At 42.4% G+C, this 20475-nt stretch overlaps 1 protein-coding gene across 1 annotated transcript in view; it reads left to right on the forward strand.

The window, feature by feature from the left end:
* LOC138643299 (mycocerosic acid synthase-like polyketide synthase) overlaps positions 1-18914 on the forward strand; it is a 31624-nt gene extending 12710 nt beyond the window's left edge. Inside the window, exons 4-6 of the mRNA XM_069732230.1 lie at positions 7736-7939; positions 11978-12159; positions 13438-18914. Coding sequence (XP_069588331.1) covers positions 7736-7939; positions 11978-12159; positions 13438-18891 — 5840 coding nt within the window. The 3' untranslated portion in view covers positions 18892-18914. The remainder of the gene's footprint in view (positions 1-7735; positions 7940-11977; positions 12160-13437) is intronic.
* The last annotated feature ends 1561 nt before the right edge of the window (positions 18915-20475 follow it).

Here is a 20475-nt window from a genome sequence, read left to right on the forward strand (position 1 = left end):
CATAAAAATCTGCATCAGGGAAAGAAATTAAGAAACGGAAACACCTTTCATGTGTACCTCTTGAAATCCGTATACATGTCCCGGTTTTCCGAGTCATCTGCCGGGACATCGGGTTCGTCTACGGACGATTACGAGGTGAACGCTATTTTGGGGTGCAAGGTGGTACGTGGCTAAAAATTTTATATGGTGGACTGGAAGGGTTATGGTCCTGAGGACAGGTCCTGGGAGCCTGCTGAGCACATTCAGGCACCGCAGCTCATTGCTGCCTTCGAGCGTAGCGAGGTCCAAGGGGGGGCCCCAGGAGGGGGGGGGTAATGTTAGGGGTCAAGGTCCCGCCTCTGCACAGGGGGAATCTCAGGCCATCTCTGCTGTGGTCTCCCATTCTTCTCCTGCAAGAGTGGAGCCTTCTCAGCGGAGACATCGGTCCCAGCGTCTCGCTCAGTCTGACTCTGTGCAAAGGGTTACTGCTGCTTTTCCAGCTTCTGCCATTGAAGCCAGTGCTGGGCAGTGGTGAGCAGACGCTTTAGGAACTAAGTCCTGATTTTTCCCTTCTGAGCATGCCCAGGGTAAGATCTCTCATTGGAGATCGAGGGTCATATGCTTAGATACTGCAGCAAAACCCATTGGTTCTCCAGGAAGGTCCTTAAGTTTCTCAGGCTCTGTGGCAGCCTTTCATTGGTCCTTCTAGGAAGGTCCTGTACTTGCTGCAGCTATAAAAGCCATGCGCTAGTATCAAATCTTAGTTATGTGCTTTGCGCCAGTGTGGTTACGTTTGTATGTGTTCAGGGACCCGGCTAAAATAAGTCCCTAGAATACTGGCACCTCCAGTGAGGAGATTGTATGTATGGATTCAGGGCCCCGGCTGAAATAAGCCCCTAGAATACCGGCTCCTCTGGTGAGGAGATTGTATGTTTGCGTAAGCACCAACTGCTATCTGCTCGGCAGTCGCTGTGTACTCCTGTGAGGTTAACAGGACACAGTGCTTACTTTAGGCGACTCTGTGAAGTAGCAGAGTACGCTTCTACCGCCATTTAGGGCCGCCATTTGCAGCAGTAGGTTCTCTCCTGCACGGTGGACCCCGGGATGCGAATGCACCAAATAACATCTCTCTATTTACTCGGTGCGTTCCGCCAGCCCTAACAGAATACTAGCGTCAGGGTCTGGCTAGTAAATGGCGGACGATCAACGTTTACAGCGGTACATCCAGCAGCTGGAGGGTAGGTTGGCGGCTCTTGAGCGCACAACCTCAGCTGTGGATGTTACCGCAGTCGCTGTTCAGGCTGCAAGTGTAGCTGCAGCCAGTTTGTCCTCTGCCACCCCTGCTCTGACTTTATCCCGTCTCCCGCTTCCAGACAAGTTTGCTGGTGACAGTAAGCTATGTCGGGGATTTGTGAGTCAGTGCTACATACATCTAGAGCTCCTGGCTGCACGTTTTCCTACGGAACAAGCGAAAGTGGGATTTATTTTATCCCTTTTGTCGGGCAGGGCGTTGGAGTGGGCAACGCCGCTATGGGAGCGTAATGATTGTGTGGTGCAGAGTGCTCCTCTCTTCCTGGACGCTCTGAAACAGGTCTTTTTGGGACCTCGTGTCACCCACGATACCACGCTCCAATTGTTGGCAATAACACAGGGTTCGTCCATGGTCAGCCAGTTTGCCGTCCAATTCTGGACTCTGGTCTCTGAGCTGGAGTGGCCAGATAAAGTCCTTATTCCGGTGTTCTGGAAAGGACTGGCAGACTATGTGAAGGACGCTTTGGCCACCAGGGAGATTCCTGCTACACTGGAGGAGCTCATTTCTATATCTACCCGCATCGACCTCCATTTTAACGAGTGGAGAATAGAGCAGACCCAGTATAGGCAGAGGATTCGGCTGGCTCCCACATTTGCCAGATCTCTAGAATCTTCCGTTCAGGCGTCTGACTCCCATGAGGCCATGGAGGTTTCTCGAGCGGGACCTAAGTCTCGGACCGCTCGAGTACCCGTGGTTTGTAGAAACTGCCAACAACAAGGACATTATGCAAATAAATGTCCATGGCGGTTGGGTAAATGATCGTGTCTAGTAACCATTGGAGGAGGTTCACTAGACACAGCGGCGTTTTCCTCCAAGCTGTCCTTTAAAGGGACAATCATGTTAGGCTCATCCTCTCTAACAGTTGAGCTTTGTGTAGATTCTGGAGCACAGGGGAATTTCATGTCCTCTGCTTTTGCTCTGCGCCATGCAATACCTCTGGTGATGCTCGCCAAACCGGTGACTGTTAGAGTAGTGAATGGGTCGACATTTCCTTCACAAATCACACACCAGACTGTCCCTTTCACGTTATCCATGTCCCCTTCCCACCAGGAGATTATTTCCCTTCTTGTCCTTCCCAAGGGAATGGACGAGATTCTGCTGGGAATACCCTGGCTCTGTTTCCACTCCCCACATATTGAGTGGACCTCTGGGAGGATATTGGGTTGGAGTCAATCATGTAAGGGCAGATGTGTGAGTGAGTGCGTTCAGGTTTCCACCACCGAGATACCCGCAGATCTTTCTTCCCTTCCCAAATGCTATTGGACCTATGCAGACGTCTTTTCCAAAAAGGCTGCGGAGACCCTTCCGCCTCACCATCCCTATGACTGTCCTATTGATCTCTTGCTTGGAGCAGAACCTCCTCGGGACGGGTCTATCCCTTCTCTCTCCCGGAAACGGAGGCTATGTCCCAATACATCCAGGAAAATTTGGCAAGAGGGTTCATTAGGAAGTCAGTGTCACCTGCAGGGGCAGGGTTCTTCTTCGTGCAGAAGAAGAACGGAGAATTACATCTTTGCATAGATTACAGGGGTCTTAATGCAATCACAGTTAAGAATAAGTACCCACTGCCCCTGATTTCTGAGCTCTTTGATAGGCTACAGGGAGCAAGGGTATTTACCAAATTAGATCTGCGGGGTGCTTATAACCTGATTCGCATCTGTGAGTGGGACGAATGGAAGACGGCGTTTAATACCAGGGATGGGCACTATGAGTATCTGGTGATGTCGTTCGGGCTCTGTAATGCTTCAGCCGTTTTCCAAGACTCTGTCAATGACATCTTCTGGGATATGCTCTCCAACTCGGTCGTAGTCTATCTGGATGATATTCTCATCTTCTCTCCAGATATTGACTCCCACCGGGGAGATGTTGGCAGAGTCTTCGACCTCTTACGGGCAACTTCTCTCTATGCAAAGTTGGAGAAGTGTATGTTTGAGCAGGAGTCTTTACCTTTCCTGCGCTACATCATCTCCGCCCAGGGATTGGCTATGGATCCTGCCAAACTACAGGCTATGATGGACTGGCAAGAACCCCATTCTCTTAAAGCGGTGCAGTGCTTTATGGGGTTCATTAATTACTATTGCCAGTTCATTCCCCACTTCTCAACTTTGGTAGCTCCCTTGGTAGCCCTCACCAAGAAGGGAGCAAATCCCAAATTGTGGTCTGAAGAGGTCTCCAGGGCCTTCTCTTCTATTAAGTCTCATTTTGCTAGCGCTCCCATCCTTCATCGTCCTGATGTTGATAAGGCATTTATAATGGATGTGCTGGAGCAGTCCTCTTCCAAAAGGATGCTCAAGGTCGGAATCATCCTTGCTTCTTCTTCTCCAAGACCTTCACACCAGCGGAGAGGAATTATTCCATCAGGGACAGGGAGTTGCTTGCAATGAAGTTGGCTTTCTCGGAGTGGAGACATCTTTTGGAGGGGGCTCGCTTTCCCTTTCAAGTCTTCACGGACCACAAAAATTTGGTATATTTACAAACAGCTCAGCGACTAAATTCTCGTCAGACCAGATGGTCCTTGTTCTTCTCCCGGTTCCACTTCACCCTCCATTATCTCACTGGGGAGAAGAACATTCATGCTGATGCCTTTTCTCGCTCCGTTGTGTCATTTGAGGAAGAGGAAGGGGAGCCTCGGCTTATTGTCCCTTCTGAGAGCCTGAGAACCGTAGCTCCGGTTTTGCTAGAGTCTGTGCCTCCGGGCAAGACTTTTGTACCCATTAATTTGTGACCAGAGGTTCTCTCTTGGGCTCATTCATCCAGGGTGGGTGGACACTTTGGGACAAAGAGGACATCTGAGCTGCTGGTGAGGATGTACTGGTGGCCACATATGGTCCGTGATGTTGGAGATTATATTCGGGCGTGTATCTCCTGCACCAAAAATAAGTCTCCTCGACAATGGCCAGCTGGGTTACTCTATCCCTTGCCGGTGGCAGACAGGCCCTGGAATGGTGGTGATGGTTGGGATGGACTTTGTGGTGGGTTTGCCCAATTCTCGTGGCTGTACCATCATTTGGGTTATCACCGATCATTTTTCTAAAGTGGTGCCTGCACGGTATGCCGGACAAAATTGTCAGTGACCGGGGTCCCCAGTTTGCGTCTCAATTCTGGAGAGAGCTTTGTCGTCTTCTCAGCATTGAGTTAAATCTCTCTTCCGCATATCATCCCGAGACGAATGTTTTGGTAGAGAGGGCCAACCAGACCTTGGTCACATATCTGCGACATTTTGTCTCAGCCAGGCAGGATGACTGGGCATTCTTGCTATCATGGGCGGAGTTTGCTCTAAACAACGCCATAGCCGACTCCACTGGACAAACCCCATTCCTCCTTAACTATGGTCAGCATCCGCGGGTACCTGTGCCTATGCCCGTATCTTCCGCTGACTCCAGGGTGGCAGACTGGGCTGTGGAGGCACGGGATATTTGGGACCGCACTCAGGATGCCATTTGGGCCTCCAAGGAGAGAATGAGGTCATCTGCCGATGCACATCAGCTCCCCGCTCCGACCTTTGCTCCTGGCGACTTGGTGTGGCTCTCCGCCCATAACATCAGGCTGCGAGTTGAGTCCACTAAGTTTGCACCTCGCTACTTGGGCCCTTTCAAGGTCCTCGAACAGGTTAACCCTGTGGTCTACCGTTCAGCCCTTCCGCCACGCCTGGGTATCACCGACACCTTTCATGTGTACCTCTTGAAATCCGTATACATGTCCCGGTTTTCCGAGTCATCTGCCGGGACATCGGGTTCGTCTACGGACGATTACGAGGTGAACGCTATTTTGGGGTGCAAGGTGGTACGTGGCTAAAAATTTTATATGGTGGACTGGAAGGGTTATGGTCCTGAGGACAGGTCCTGGGAGCCTGCTGAGCACATTCAGGCACCGCAGCTCATTGCTGCCTTCGAGCGTAGCGAGGTCCAAGGGGGGGCCCTAGGAGGGGGGGTAATGTTAGGGGTCAAGTTCCCGCCTCTGCACAGGGGGAATCTCAGGCCATCTCCACTGTGGTCTCCCATTCTTCTCCTGCCGCAGTGGAGCCTGCTCAGCAGAGACGTCAGTCCCAGCGTCTCGCTCAGTCTGACTCTGTGCAAAGGGTTATCGCTGCTTTTCCAGCTTCTGCCATTGAAGCCAGTGGTGGGCAGCGGCGAGCAGACGCTTTTGGGACAAAGTCCTGCTTTTTCCCTTCTGAGCATGCCCAGGGTAAGATCTCTCATTGGAGATCGGGGGTCACATGCTTAGATACTGGTTCTCCAGGAAGGTCCTGAAGTTCCTCAGGCTCTGTGGCAGCCTCTCATTGGTCCTTCTTGGAAGGTCCTGTACTTGCTGCAGCTATAAAAGGTTCGCATTGCCACACGGCCATGCGCTAGTATCAAATCTTAGTTATGTGCTTTGCGCCAGTGTGGTTACGTTTGTATGTGTTCAGGGACCCGGCTGAAATAAGCCCCTAGAATACTGGCACCTCCGGTGAGGATATTGTATGTTTGCGTAACCACCAACTGCTATCTGCTTGGCAGTCGCTGTGTACTCCTGTTAGATTAACAGGACACAGTGCTTTCTTTAGGTGACTCTGTAAAGTATCAGAGTTCGCTTCTACCGCCATTTAGGGCTGCCATTTGCCAGCAGCAGGTTCTCTCCTGCACGGTGGACCACGTGCTGCGAACACACCAAATAACATCTCTCTACTTACTCGGTACGTTCCGCCAGCCCTAACACGGAGCTCCCTTTGATTAGTTAGAAAGTACTTTATTAGCACAGCTCCTGCTATGTCAGAAAACCAATATTTGGATTTTTTTAAGCTCTTAGTGACCTGTGAGACTCATGCTAAGATTGCCTAGAGGGCCCAGTGATTTTTATGCACACTCCTGATTGTACTTTGGTTAAGGCCCCTTCACATTAAGCGACGCTGCAGCGATACCGACAACGATCCGGATCGCTGCAGCGTCGCTGTTTGGTCGCTGGAGAGCTGTCACACAGACAGCTCTCCAGCGACCAACGATGCCGGTAACCAGGGTAAACATCGGGTAACTAAGCGCAGAGCCGCGCTTAGTAACCCGATGTTTACCCTGGTTACCATCCTAAAAGTAAAAAAAACAAACAGTACATACTTACCTACAGCCGTCTGTCCTCCAGCGCTGTGCTCTGCACTCCTCCTGTACTGTCTGTGTGAGCACAGCGGCCGGAAAGCAGAGCGGTGACGTCACCGCTCTGCTTTCCGGCTGACCGACGCTCACAGCCAGTACAGGAGGAGTGCAGAGCACAGCGCTGGAGGACAGACGGCTGTAGGTAAGTATGTACTGTTTGTTTTTTTTACTTTTAGGATGGTAACCAGGGTAAACATCGGGTTACTAAGCGCGGCCCTGCGCTTAGTTACCCGATGTTTACCCTGGTTACCAGTGAAGACATCGCTGGATCGGTGTTACACACGCCGATCCAGCGATGTCAGCAGGAGTCCAGCGACGAAATAAAGTTCTGGACTTTATTCAGCGACCAACGATCTCCCAGCAGGGGCCTGATCGTTGGTCGCTGTCACACATAGCGATTTCATTAACGATATCGTTGCTACGTCACAAAAAGCAACGATATCGTTAACAATATCGTTATGTGTGAAGGTACCTTTAGTAAATTTGCTAAATTACCGTAGGTTCTTTAACTGTATTATGCATTACCACTATTTATTTGACCAGTTTTATACTTTTCATTCTTTACTCGTGTTTTAGTCCATCTTCATTCTTCATCAGAGACATAGGGTCCCGAGATGTCCTGTAGATAAAACCAACAGGGGTTATATTATTATCTTCTAAAAAGTTCAAAGCCCCGATAGACGCTTATCGGTTATCATGCTAACTGATATAAAGGGCTGATATTCCCTCCAAGGCTGCAGATTGTTTTACTCCTCCTTCCTGGGTCCTGCATTGAGTCATGTTGACAGCACTGCAGTCAAGCACTGAGCACAGCGGTTCTGCCTGATCTTATGGCACAAGCATCAGAGCTGCTGTGCTATGGATGTGACGTATGTGCTGCAAAATATTTCAGACACTTGGAGCAGCAGTGAATACTCAGCTCTTGATACCGGGGAGGATGAGTAAAGTACGATCTGTTTTCTAAAAGAAACTGCAAAACGCGACAGTGGTTTTCGAAGCTTGAAAACCCGTCAAAGCGTTTTATTCTGGGGCTGTGGGCATCTTTCTGATCTCTGGGTGATTAAACTAAATCAAATGATCTCTATTCTCCTATGCCAATACACCTATTCTATATGTCATCATCACCTCCATTACTATTTGCTCTGCCATTCACTAACTACATTGCACTTTGTCAATTATTAGAATTTTATGTTTTTGTTATGTCCTTCATAAATATTATTTTGATATGTGCTCATTACAATTTTATTAATCCACTACAGAATAAGTAAATAAATGAAGATGTTTCCTTAGAATAATGTACTATTTTATATGTTTCCAGGTCTCATGAACAGAGATGTCGACACTATCTATAATAATTCTCCAGAAAACATTAATCATTTCAGTGGCACTGGGACAGCAACGAGCATAGCTGCTAACAGGATATCATACTGCTTTAATCTGACGGGACCATCCTTATCAATTGACACTGCCTGCTCTTCATCCTTAGTTGCTTTGCATTATGCATGCCAAGCCATCAGACAAGGTAAAAACAATTAAATAGACCAAGACTGGATAGATATCTTTAAGAAAAACATGATTCTCATCCAACCCTCTGTTAAATATGCTTATTTCGCACATTTATTTAATCAGGACTCTTTACCAGATGCGATACTCTTAAAGAAAAATGACATGATAATTTCAGAAAAAATGTAGTGGTTTATTGGATTTTCCACAGAACAACCACAGTGCAGCAAAACATAAAATAGGTGAAATACTTACGAACAGATTGTCCATTTTTGAGATTCTGAATGGTAAATGGCATCTGTCTTTGTCATGGAATAGAAGTCATCACGGCTACCAGCTGTTCATTCCTTCTGTGAGTAGTCTGAAGTCCATGGAGAATGAAGGAGAGAAGGCCCAAGGTGACAGGCCTCACGTGACCCCCCACCCTCCTAAGAGCTGTGATTATATATGTCCCATAGAACACGTGTTGTCTCTATATGGTGCTAACTTACTCTGAGCTATATATACAGGAATAGCTTTTGTAATGTCAGTGAAAGACAACGTGCTCAGTACAGAATTGAGAGTAAGAATAATTCAATTAATATTTAACACCCTCCCGTTTCCCACTGCATATCACTGCTCTTGTGGTCGTCTTCGGTCCAGTCTGGCCTTTTCTTTTATATGGTGTTGTGTCTTTCTTCGGTTACTGACATCTTTCGCACTAACTGGGCCATGCATCGTCATGATATTGCGTGGACATCATAACCTTGGACCTATATAAAAAATGTAGGTGCAATGAAGCACCAATTCAAAACGAGACAAATAGCAAAACCTAAAAACATATGCATTGAATGGACAAGAAACAACCATAAATACTAAACACAATTTTATTATAGAAACACCAATTGACAGACCAAGATACATTAAAAAACATGAACCTGGAATAATTTATTTGATTTATTACCTTTTGGCTTTCCATCCATTGACACTATTTCTTTCCTTTGGGATATATTTTATACATGCTCTTTATATATTTAGTTATTTACAGTTCGTTTTCTTGTGATCCTTTTCAGGCATTATCATCCCTTTAGTTAATTGGCTTGACCCATCACCACATTTCTTGTTCATAATTTGTTTTCAATTTTTTTAATTCTGTTATTCATGGTTCATGGTGCCCATTTTTCTCCGCCTCCTTTTAAGATATTTATCCTTGTCTGTTACAAGTTTTTATTGTGTCTTGGTCTGTTAATCGGTGTTTCTTCAATAACATTACTTGTGATTTGGATTTATGGTTGTTTACTGCCCATTGAATGCATATTTCAATGGACAAATATGCTGGAAGATATACTGTGCCTTGCGAAAGTATTCGCGTCCCTGGAACTTTTCAACCTTTTCCCACATATCATGCTTCAAACATAAAGACACAAATGTACATTTTTGGTGAAAAATCAACAGCAAGTGGAACACAATTGTGAAGTTGAATGAAATTTATTGGTTACTTTAAATTTTTGTGGAAATTCAAAAACTGAAAAGTGGGGCGTGCAATATTATTCGGCCCTTTTAGCTTAATACTTTGTTGCACCACCTTTTGCTGTGATTATAGCTGCAAGTCGCTTGTGGTATGTCTCTATCAGTTTTGTACATCGAGAGAGTGAAATTCTTGCCCATTCTTACTTGGCAAACAGCTCGAGCTCAGTGAGGTTTGATGGAGATCGTTTGTGAATAGCATTTTTCAGCTCTTTCCACAGATTGTCAATTGGATTGAGGTCTGGACTCTGACTTGGCCATTCTAACACCTGGATACGTTTATTTATAAACCATTCCATTGTAGATTTTGCTTTGTGTTTGGGATCATTGTCTTGTTGGAAGACAAATCTCCGTCCCAGTCTCAGATCTTTTGCAGACTCCAATAGGTTTTCTTCAAGAATGGTTTTGCATTTGGCTCCATCTATCTTCCCTTCAATTTTAACCATCTTCCCTGCTGAAGAAAAGTAGGCCCAAACCATGATGCTGCCACCATGTTTGACAGTGGGGATGGTGTGTTCAGGGCGATGAGCTGTGTTGCCTTTATGCCAAACATATCCTTTGGCATTATTGCCAAAAAGTTTGATTTTGGTTTCATCTGAGCACCTTCTTCCACATGTTTGGTGTGTCTCCCAGGTGGCTTGTTGCAAACTTTAAATGACACTGTTTATGGATATCTTTGAGAAATGGCTTTCTTCTTGCCACTCTTCCATAAAGGCCAGATTTGTGCAGTGTACAACTGATTGATGTCCTATTGACAGACTGTCCCACCTCAGCTGTAGATCTCTGCAGTTCATCCAGAGAGATCATGGGCCTCTTGACTGCATCTCTGATCAGTCTTCTCCTTGTTTGAGATGAAAGTTTAGAGGGACAGTCGGGTCTTGGTAGATTTGCAGTGGTATGATACTCCTTCCTTTTGAATATGATCACTTTGCAAAGTGCTCCTTGGGATGTTTAAAGTTTTGGAAATCATTTTGTATCCAAATCCAGCTTTAAACTTCTCCACAACAGTATCTCGGACCTGCCCGTTGAGTTCCTTGGTCTTCATGATGCTCTCTGTGCTTCAAACAGAACCTTGAGACTATCACAGTGCAGGCGCATTTATACGGAGACTTGATTACACACAAGTGGATTATATTTATCATCATTAGGCATTTAGGACAACATTGGATCATTCAGAGATCCACAATGAACTGCTGCACGTATAAAAGGCTTTCAGAGGTGCACGCTGGTGCGCAAGTATCAACCTAATCTCATGTGTGAATGTATTTTGCAACTGTGTGGTCTGTGTTAGTACGTGCTCAGGGTTGGCTGATAGCCATTAGAATTCCGGCACGTCCAGAGAGGAGCTTGTTCGTATGGATTCAGGGCTGGCGTATAGCCACTAGAATTCCGGCACCTCCGGAGAGGAGTTGTTTGAGTGCTGTTACTGACTGTCTGACCACTGTTGCTACCTGCTCTGTTGGTGAGCTTCGATCCTCTGTGAAGATAACAGGGATTGTGTCTAGCATTATATCTTTCGTTGCTGTGTGCGAGTAACATAGTTCTATTGCTGAGCATCTGCTTCGTTGATGTGTGCAAATGACACGGCTCTATTGCAGTGTCAGCTTTGTTACTGTGTGCAAGTGACACTACTTCATGTGCTGCTCACTGAGTGACTTTTCACTCAGTGCGAGCAATCAATCGCTAACTGCATTCTCTGACATTGTTCACATTAGCTGCAGCTTTACATCTCTGCACGGTGGACCCCGAGTTGTGATTGCACTTCCTCATTAAATCTATTTAGTGCAATCCACCAACCCTAAAACAGTCTGTGTGTAGGGGCCCTAAATCCACCTAACAGATGATGTTGGGGGAGAGAAGGATCCAGCCTGTTGGATTTTCATTGGTGGATCTTTTTTATCTTCAGAAGATAAGCCACTGCTGGAGGAGTCTGGCAGCAGCTCTCTTATAGAGAGTTAAGTATTTCTGTGTATGGGGGAAATAGCTGTCTATCAAATATTGTATGTATGGGGGCCTTTATTGTACTGACTGGGCTTGACAATGAGTAATGGTAAAAAGGGACACAGTTTTGATTACTGTGAGAAAGTCGGAAGGGATAATGTACCGATAGCATACGTTTAGAAGAAAACATGAATAGAAAGGGAATGGAAGTTGACCATGCAGAGTGAACTGGAGAAAGAGGGGCCTATTGTGACTAATATAAGAGTAGGAGATCCTGTTATGAATGTTGGAGGAAAAGGGCAATGAAAAGGGTGATCTCAAGGAAATAGTTTCTTTGTAAATGGATTCCTACATTATCCTCTGTAGCTTAAATTATGAAATCTTCCCAGAGCCACAGTGAAGGTCTAATCTAAATGTGGAATCTGCTTGGAACTTTGGTGAATCTTGCTTGTAATATCAGGGACAGTAACCGAACAACTCATCTTGGAGGTCATAAAACATCTCTAGTCTTCCATAAAGTCAGTGTTCAATTCAAATAGTGAACAGTATTGTACATATGTAGATTTCTGTTTAATTTGTGTTAAAATTATACATTTTTTTTATATTTAAGGTGATTGTGAGATGGCGATATGTGGCGGAGTCAGCTGTGTCCTCGAACCTCGCATCTTTGTTGCACTTTGCAAAGCGAAAATGCTTTCTGTTGATGGTATTAGTAAACCTTTCTCCAATAAAGCTGATGGATATGGAAGAGGAGAAGGATGTGGTATTGTTCTTCTAAAACCCTTAAAAAAGGTGTGAAATGTTTACAGTGTCAATATTTTCTACCATTTGTTTGTAATTATTAGAGATGGACAAAAAGAATCAAGGTATTCAGATCTGATCTCATGTTTAAGCCTCTGTTGCAGCTAAACTTCATTTCTGTGGCCAATATCTTTAGTTCGGCTCCTCCTAACTGTGTCTGTTGCTTCCTAGGACTAATAACATCATGACATTGTGTGATACCAACTATATCAATATTCATGCAGCACAGGTCATACATCCAGGTTGAGAACATTCCCACAATATTTTAAGATGTTCTCGCTAAGATTCAATAGAAAGAGAATAAAGCTATAGAGTACTCAAATACATATGGAAAACTTGTGAAATCACTAGAAACTGAAGTAACAACAAGCCACCAAACATCAATTAAAAAAGTACAAGTTTATTAGGAAAAATTAAAAGTGACAAGTATCAAGCATGTAAAATATCATCAAGGTAAAAAAAAGAGGAAAAATGAAAAAGTTCAAGGATGGGCAAAGTCCAGTATGGGGTATAGAAGCAATCCAAGAGAGCCCCAGCATTAACACCAAGGTCAACAACTAACAAGTGCACATAGAAACAATCGTAGTGCTAGTAAGGACCCCTGAACAGCAGAGTAATTCATTATCAGTATATACAAAGTTCAAAATGACAAGTACTTACCCATAATATTCCAGGACCACAAAATCCCTCCTTGCTGCACCAATGCACATTTGGTGTGACTACTTTTTCAAGGGAAGGTGTGAAAAAGTAGTAATGCGAAACGCGTGTTAGGGCAGCAAGGAGGGCGTTTGTGGCCCTGGAACATTATGAACTTTTATGTCATTTTGAACTGTGTATACTAATAATTAATTACTCTGCTGTTCAGGGCGTCCTCACTAGCACTATGATTGTTTCTATGTGTACTTGTTAGTTGTTGACCTTGGTATTAATGCTGGGACTCCCTTGGGTTGCTCTCATTCCCTCATACTGGACTATGCCCATCTTAGTAATTTTTCATGTTTCCTCCTTATTTGACCTTGATGTTTTATATGTTTGATATTTGTCACTTTTCAATTTTCCTAATAAACCTGTACTTTTTAATTGCTGTTTGATGGTTTGTGGTTACTTCAGTTTTTCACAAGTCTTCATTATGTGTGACCAACTTTAGTGAGACTTTTGCTTTTCTTATGTTTATTTAAACCTTAATGTAACTGTTCTTATCCTACTTTCCACTTTCATTTTTGTTTTGCTGTGGACATTCTGTTTAACATTTTTTAAAATTTCTTTCAGGCTAAAGAAGAATACTGCAAAATCTGGGGACTTATAACTGCAAGTGCAGTAAATCAAGATGGACACACTGTATCACCAATCACACGACCATCTCAACATCAGCAGGAACATCTATTACAGCATATCTACAGTATGACAGATCCATGCTCTGTACAGTATGTTGAGGCTCACGGCACTGGGACACCAACTGGTGACCCAACAGAAGCTGCCAGCTTAGGAAATGTCATTGGGAAAAAGCGCTGTAATGGAATGAAGCCCCTGAAGATTGGATCAGTTAAAGGAAATATTGGTCACACTGAATCTGCTGCTGGGGCTGCTGGGTTGATCAAAGTTCTTCTCATGATGCATCATGAAATTATTCCGCCATCATTACATTACTCTAAAGAGAATGGCATCAAAATCATAGAGGAATCCAATCTCGAAATTCCAACCAGTTCTGAAAAATGGCAAGAGGACATCAAATTCGGAAGAATGGCAGGAATAAATTGTTTTGGGTTTGGAGGAACTAATGTTCATGTTGTTGTCAAGCAAGATAATCAAGAATACCCTAAGTATCATTCGAAAAGATCAGTAGAATTATTTATATTATCAGGGGCTTCCAGCAATTCCCTTCAACTCTGTATTGAAGATACAAAACAAGAGTTAAGCAACACCAAATCATTATCCCTGGAGAACCTGGTCTACACAGCAGCTTGCAGGAGAAGTCACCTAAATTACAAATACAGAACAGCATTTCTTGCCTCTTCCATAACTCATTTACGCCAACAGCTACAAGCTCCGTCCAAATTGGCTCCTGTTGTTAAATCCAGTCCTCATATTGTGTTTATATTCTGTGGGAATGGAGTCCTTTATAAAGGAATGTGTAAGATGCTACTTGAACATGAGCCAGTGTTTAGAGAAAAATGTGTGTCAATCGATAAGTTGATCCAAGCTTACACCTCCATTTCTGTGCTGCAGTTGTTAGAGACAGAGTTTGATGATTTCTCAAGGCCGGATGTTGCCCAGTTGCTGCTCTTTACAATTCAGGTGTCGCTAATGGCTCTTCTGACACATTGGGGAGTCAAGCCAGGTGGCATTGTTGGACACTCAGTTGGAGAAGTTGCTGCAGCTCATTGTTCTGGACTTCTATCACTTGAAGATGCTGTAAAAGTCATTTATTGCAGAAGTATGCTGCAATGCAAAGCCACCGGAGGCAGTATGCTGGTAGTTAGCAATCTACCAGTCACTGAAGTATCAGAAACAGTTCAGTCATACAAAGACAAAGTATGCATTGCTGCTTATAACAGTCCTACTTCATGCACATTGTCGGGCGATTCTTACTCATTAGAATACCTTCATGGGGACCTGACCAAAAATTACAGTGAAAAGAATATATTTCTCCAAAAGCTAAATGTTCCTGCAGCATACCACAGCCCAATGATGGATCCGATATTACATGAAGTAATAGAGACTTTACATGATTTACAGGAAAAAAACATGGAAGTTGATCTTTTTTCTACAGTGACAGGTAAGCTAGCATCCAAAGGAGATTTCACCACAGGTGATTATTGGGCTAAAAATATTCGCGGACCAGTTGCCTTTCAACAAGCTGTAGAAGCTTCAGCAAGAGATAAAGAAAATTCACTGTTCATTGAAATAGGTCCTCGGAGAGCATTGCAAAGGAACATCGTTGAAACTTTAGGAGCAAAAACAACAGTATTACCTGCTATACAGCCCCAAAAAGAATATGAAACTGTCTTTTCCATGCTAATGTCACTTTTTACTCAAGGACACAATCCTGACTGGAGTAATGTATTCGATGCCTATAAATCTTCACCCTCAACAATTCCAAGATATCAATTTGATTGTATCAAACAAGATATTAAATATGAAAAAATTAGACAAGGGAACCAAACATCATCAAGTCCCAATCATCCATTAATCCATAGCTTGAGTGAAGATTTTTCTGAGTTCCACTGCAAGGTTTCGAAAGTCAATACACCATATGTCTATGAGCATAAAAATGGAGGCTCTGCCCTTATCCCAGGTGCATTCTATGTAGAACTTGGATTGGCGGCTGCGGCTACCAGCTTTAAACCTAAATTGCCGTTAAGTTTTTTGGAAATCAGTGCAACATTTTCCAGCCCCTGTGTTCTCCACCAAGACTCTGTGGACCTAAAAATCAAGTTACGCCAAGAAGACAAAGTAACGCTTTTTGAAGTTCTAACATCACATGTTTTTGCACGTGGGCAAATACAAAAACGTAACTATAAACTACACAAAGACAAAAAAATCTCAGCTGAGCAAATCTTCAAAAGATGTACTTCAGTTTTCAAATCAGAAAAAGTATATGAACAACTTTCCACAGTTGGGTTTGAGTATGGGAAGGCTTACAAACAGCTGGGCGATGTTCATTATGGAAAAGATCTTAATGAAGGAATTGCCAGAATAACAGTGAGTGAAGAAGTCAGGGAAACAATGTATGAGTACCACATACATCCAGTCATTTTAGACTGCTTCCTTCAAATGGTAGTTTGTGTGGGAACGGGAATGAAAGACTCAGCACTCTTCCCGTCATCCATAGGAAGTTTAACAATGCTACAGCCTCTTCAAGAAGAAATGATTATTTATATGAAAATTATAAAAACAACTGAAAAGTACATTGAACTATGTGGATGTTTTGCAGATATCCATGGCTCCATTTTAGTAGAAATAAAAAGTGTTCAATTGACATATGTAAGACAAACTGCAAATAAAATAGAAAACACTTTTTTCCAAGTAAACTGGACAAAGAGCTCACAATTCAGTCAAAGATCAGAAATGGAGACAAAGCTATTGATTTATTCTGACAAACTTGGAATAGGTGAAAAATTATCAAACTACATGCAGAAAGACGTGAAATACATTGCTTTCAACAGCTGGAATTCAGATATTCAAGCACATAAGATTCTTAATAGTGATTGTGAAGATGTTGTATTTATGTGGGGAATCCAAAAATTAACTGAAGATATACCAGATAATCTTACACAATATCTAGCGAAATGCTGTGAAGTCTATCAACAGCTGATTTTAACAATGAGAAAAAAGACCCCCAAGCCTTCCATCCGGACAGTCACATTCAGAACTGTTGGCAATACTGTTGATCGCATTAACCCTGGATTTGCTTTTGTCGGAATGACGAGATCGTGTATCATAGAAATACCAGAAGTAACATTTCAGCTGATCGATGTTAGCTCCTCAAGTTCCCAAGATGTCGTGGCATTAGCCCAGGTTCTTCTTCATTATAATCCGGAGGAGTATCCAGAGGTCTGGATTAAAGAAGGGTCAATTTACACAGGTGAAATTACTACCACCATCACTGAAAGGAGAAGACAGGAAATAAAATCTGATAATTTTACCCTTTACACTTCGGAGCCTTATACAGTGGCTAAAATTTCTGCTGAACAAACTAATTTCAATATTTCTATGCTTAAAAGCCAAGACTTAAAGATTTGCGTTGATCAAATTTGCATCCACACAGATGATTATTTTCCTGTTAGCCTTTCAAGCTGGAAATATGGGAATACTCTGTACTGGAACTCTTTGGCTAGTGATAAGCATGAGCTCGTTGTTCTGGATTTTGCCGGTGTAGTGACTGCTGTTGGCAAAGCTGTTAAGAAAACTCACGTTGGTGATCGAGTTGTTGCCTGCTATCCAATAACTGCAGACTCTAATGTCATTATTCCAGAAAATGTTTGCTACTTAGTCAAAAAAGCACCACTGATAAAAAATGCACCTTGTATCTCATTCTTTATCTTGGCCTGGGAAATTCTGCACAATCAACTACCATGTGCAAAGAATAAACCTAAACTTGTTATTCTAACATCTGATGTAAAGTCAGTTTTATGCACAGTTTTGTCCAAGACAGCAAAAGAATCTGGATGGGAGACAGTGATATCTGATGGAAGTAGCGTGATTGATAAGCAGTGCACTTCCATGGTTATTCTTCCAACAGCTGGAGCTGTCACTATAGAAATGCTTAATACATTACCACTTCTTAAAGATTTGGTATTTTTATCTGATCATAAAAATGTTAAGAACTGGCACAATCTAATTCTTAGCAGCAATCAAGACTTTCGCATTCACTTGCTTGATATTTCTGCTCCTTTCCAGAAGGCATATTTACATCAGAATGCAAAAGAACTGCATAAGTGGCTTTATTCTATATCTCCAAAAACCAGCATTATCATTCCAAAAGTTTTGGTTCAACATGAACCTGGCTTGGACATTAAAGAAACCAGCTACTTTGTAACCCAGTCCTTACCTGTAATTGAACTAACCAATGCTATCTCCAAGATACCAATGTCAGCACCTGATCCAATGCTTTTCAAAGATAATGCAGTCTACATTGTCACAGGTGGTCTGACTGGTCTCGGATTCGAAACTGTGAAATTCATTATGAACAATGGTGGTAGCCATATAGCAATTTTATCCAGAAGAAAGCCAAACTCAGAAATGGAACAACAATTAACCGCAGTTCAGAATCAAAACGAAACTGCCAAGATAGTTGCCATACAATGTAACATGTCCTTCTACCCTGAAGTAAAAAAAGCCATGGAATTAATGAAAACAATATTTCCAAATATCCCAGTAAAAGGCGTTTTCCATAGTGCCGTTGTTTTTCATGATGGAATTCTACAGAACCTAAACTTGCTTCACTTTGAGAAAGTTCTCAGCCCAAAAGTAGATGGAACAGTGAATCTTCACCTTGCCACATCAAAAATGAAACTTGACTACTTTGTGTGCTTTTCATCTGTCGCTTCGTTTGTTGGAAATCCAGGACAAGCAAATTATGCAGCTGCCAACTCTTTTCTAGACATGTTCTGCCAATACAGAAGGAATAAGGGCCTTTGTGGACAATCGATCTGTTGGGGTGGCCTCAACCTTGGAGTTTTACTCAATCAGTATCAAATTCATAAACTCTTAGAAGCAAAAGGAATTCTCCTTTTAAATACTGTGGAAATTCATGAGTATCTGAAGAAATGCCTTCAAATAAATAACTCAAATCAAGCAATTGTCAGCTTTAACGTCAAAAACATGTATGAAAGCATGCTGTCACATATTCCAGGCTTGAAGAAGCGGTTCTATAATGTGGTAATGGAAGAGATGAAGAGTTGGGAGCAAACCCCAAAAGAAAAGAAACCTGCTGATGGTAATCGAGAAACTTGTGAAGATTATATTTTGTTAGTAGTTACGGAGCTCACGGGGGTCAGCTCAAGTGATATCAGTAGCAGTACTCTTCTCAGTTCTCTGGGGATTGACTCGATGTCGGCCATGACATTACAAAGTCGTATCTTTAAAGAGAAGACTGTAAATATACCTCTGGTAAAACTACTGGATCCCAGCACAAGTGTCTCCAGTTTGGTGTCACTGGTTAAAGAAACTTGTGACGAAAAAGAGCAAAGTAGTGAAATAATAGAGGAAACTTATCTGTGACATGGAAACAAGTTGTGAATAACTGAACTAAACTGATAGACATACTTTTCTTTACAGCATTTTGTGCACTTTTATTAATATATAGTAATACATTGTGATTTTACGATTAATTAGCAAGGCAACTTTTTATTAATGTTCTGATAATTTTATCAACATCTCAGTATATTTTATATATTACTACAAACAAACTCCTTAATACGCTTGTCTTTCTTTTTATGAGCCATAGCTAAAGCTTGGGCCACATTCTGTCAATTGTAATCTTACTTTAATACTGCGGTTGTCGGTTCTGGGTAAGGAACTTACATGAAAGACCAGAGCAGTCAGTAATGTTAATATACTGATGAATTCTTAATTTTCAATCTTAAACCAGATTTTTTCATCAATTATCACAGTAAACTTTCAAGTTTTGCTCTCGTATATATAAAGTTTTTTAAATGTGGCTAAATGTGTATATAACATATTCCATTTTCCATCTGTGAAACACGAATCTATAAATCTATTTGAAAAGCCTGATGATTTTTCTGGATGCCTAAGCAATATGCAGGAATGTTTTTTTTTTTCATCATTTGGATGATTATTTTGATATATTATTTAACATTTGTAAGCAATATGAACAGGCTTAAAAATATTTGTCTTGCACTGGGATAATAAATATTTGAAATAAACTACAAGTACTGTGTTTATAATCTCCTTAATAAAACTATTTATCCCTCTACTTGAAATTTTTGCAGTCTGACTGTGTGTGATAACATTAGATAACAGTAAATATAGAAAGAGGAAAAATAAACCAGCTCACCCGTGATGCATAAACCAATCTTCAGGAGCACGGACCCGCTGTGTCCAGGCGTGTAAAGTCAAAAAAAGAAAGGAATGTCCAGCTTCACCGAATCCGTAAAAAAGAGTTTTGTTTATTCACAAACATTAAACATGGAGGATACAGACTTCAGCACGAACCATATAGGTAGGAATCTCAACGCGTTTCTGGAGACTAAGCTCCCTTAATCATGACCATGATTAATAGTCATGATTAAAGGAGCTAGTCATTCCTTTCTTTTTTTAACAGTAAATATACCTTTTATTTATTTTTAGTATTAAATAAAAAAGTATTTAATATCAGCATAAAGATAAATTACTTCTATTTGATCTGCAACCTTAATTCCAAAAAGATCAACAAGATCATTTTAATTCTTAAAATAGGTGATTTGGAATGAGGGTGTGTCGCTATTTTATTTTGCGTTTGTGTGAAAACTTGGCACACACCGAATGGATAGCAGTGAAAAGGTGTTTAATTTCGTACATACAATACAGATGTTTCGGTCGTATAGACCTTCCTTAATGTACTAATTTAGATACTAGAGATAATCCAGGGATCCCTCCGTGTTAATTAGATATACCGAAAGGTTGGCTTGTATACTGTCAGTGAACAGTGGCTGTAGATCAATGTGGTGGCATCAGGAGTGATAGAGACGCGGTATCCACCGCTGGTCGTGTCACGACGTCTGTATTGTATGTACTAAATTAAATACCTTTTCACCGCTGTCCATTCGGTGTATGCCAAGTTTTCATACAAATAGTACACGGCTT

This window comes from Ranitomeya imitator, chromosome 6, assembly GCF_032444005.1.
Source record: "Ranitomeya imitator isolate aRanImi1 chromosome 6, aRanImi1.pri, whole genome shotgun sequence".
NCBI lineage: Eukaryota > Metazoa > Chordata > Amphibia > Anura > Dendrobatidae > Ranitomeya > Ranitomeya imitator.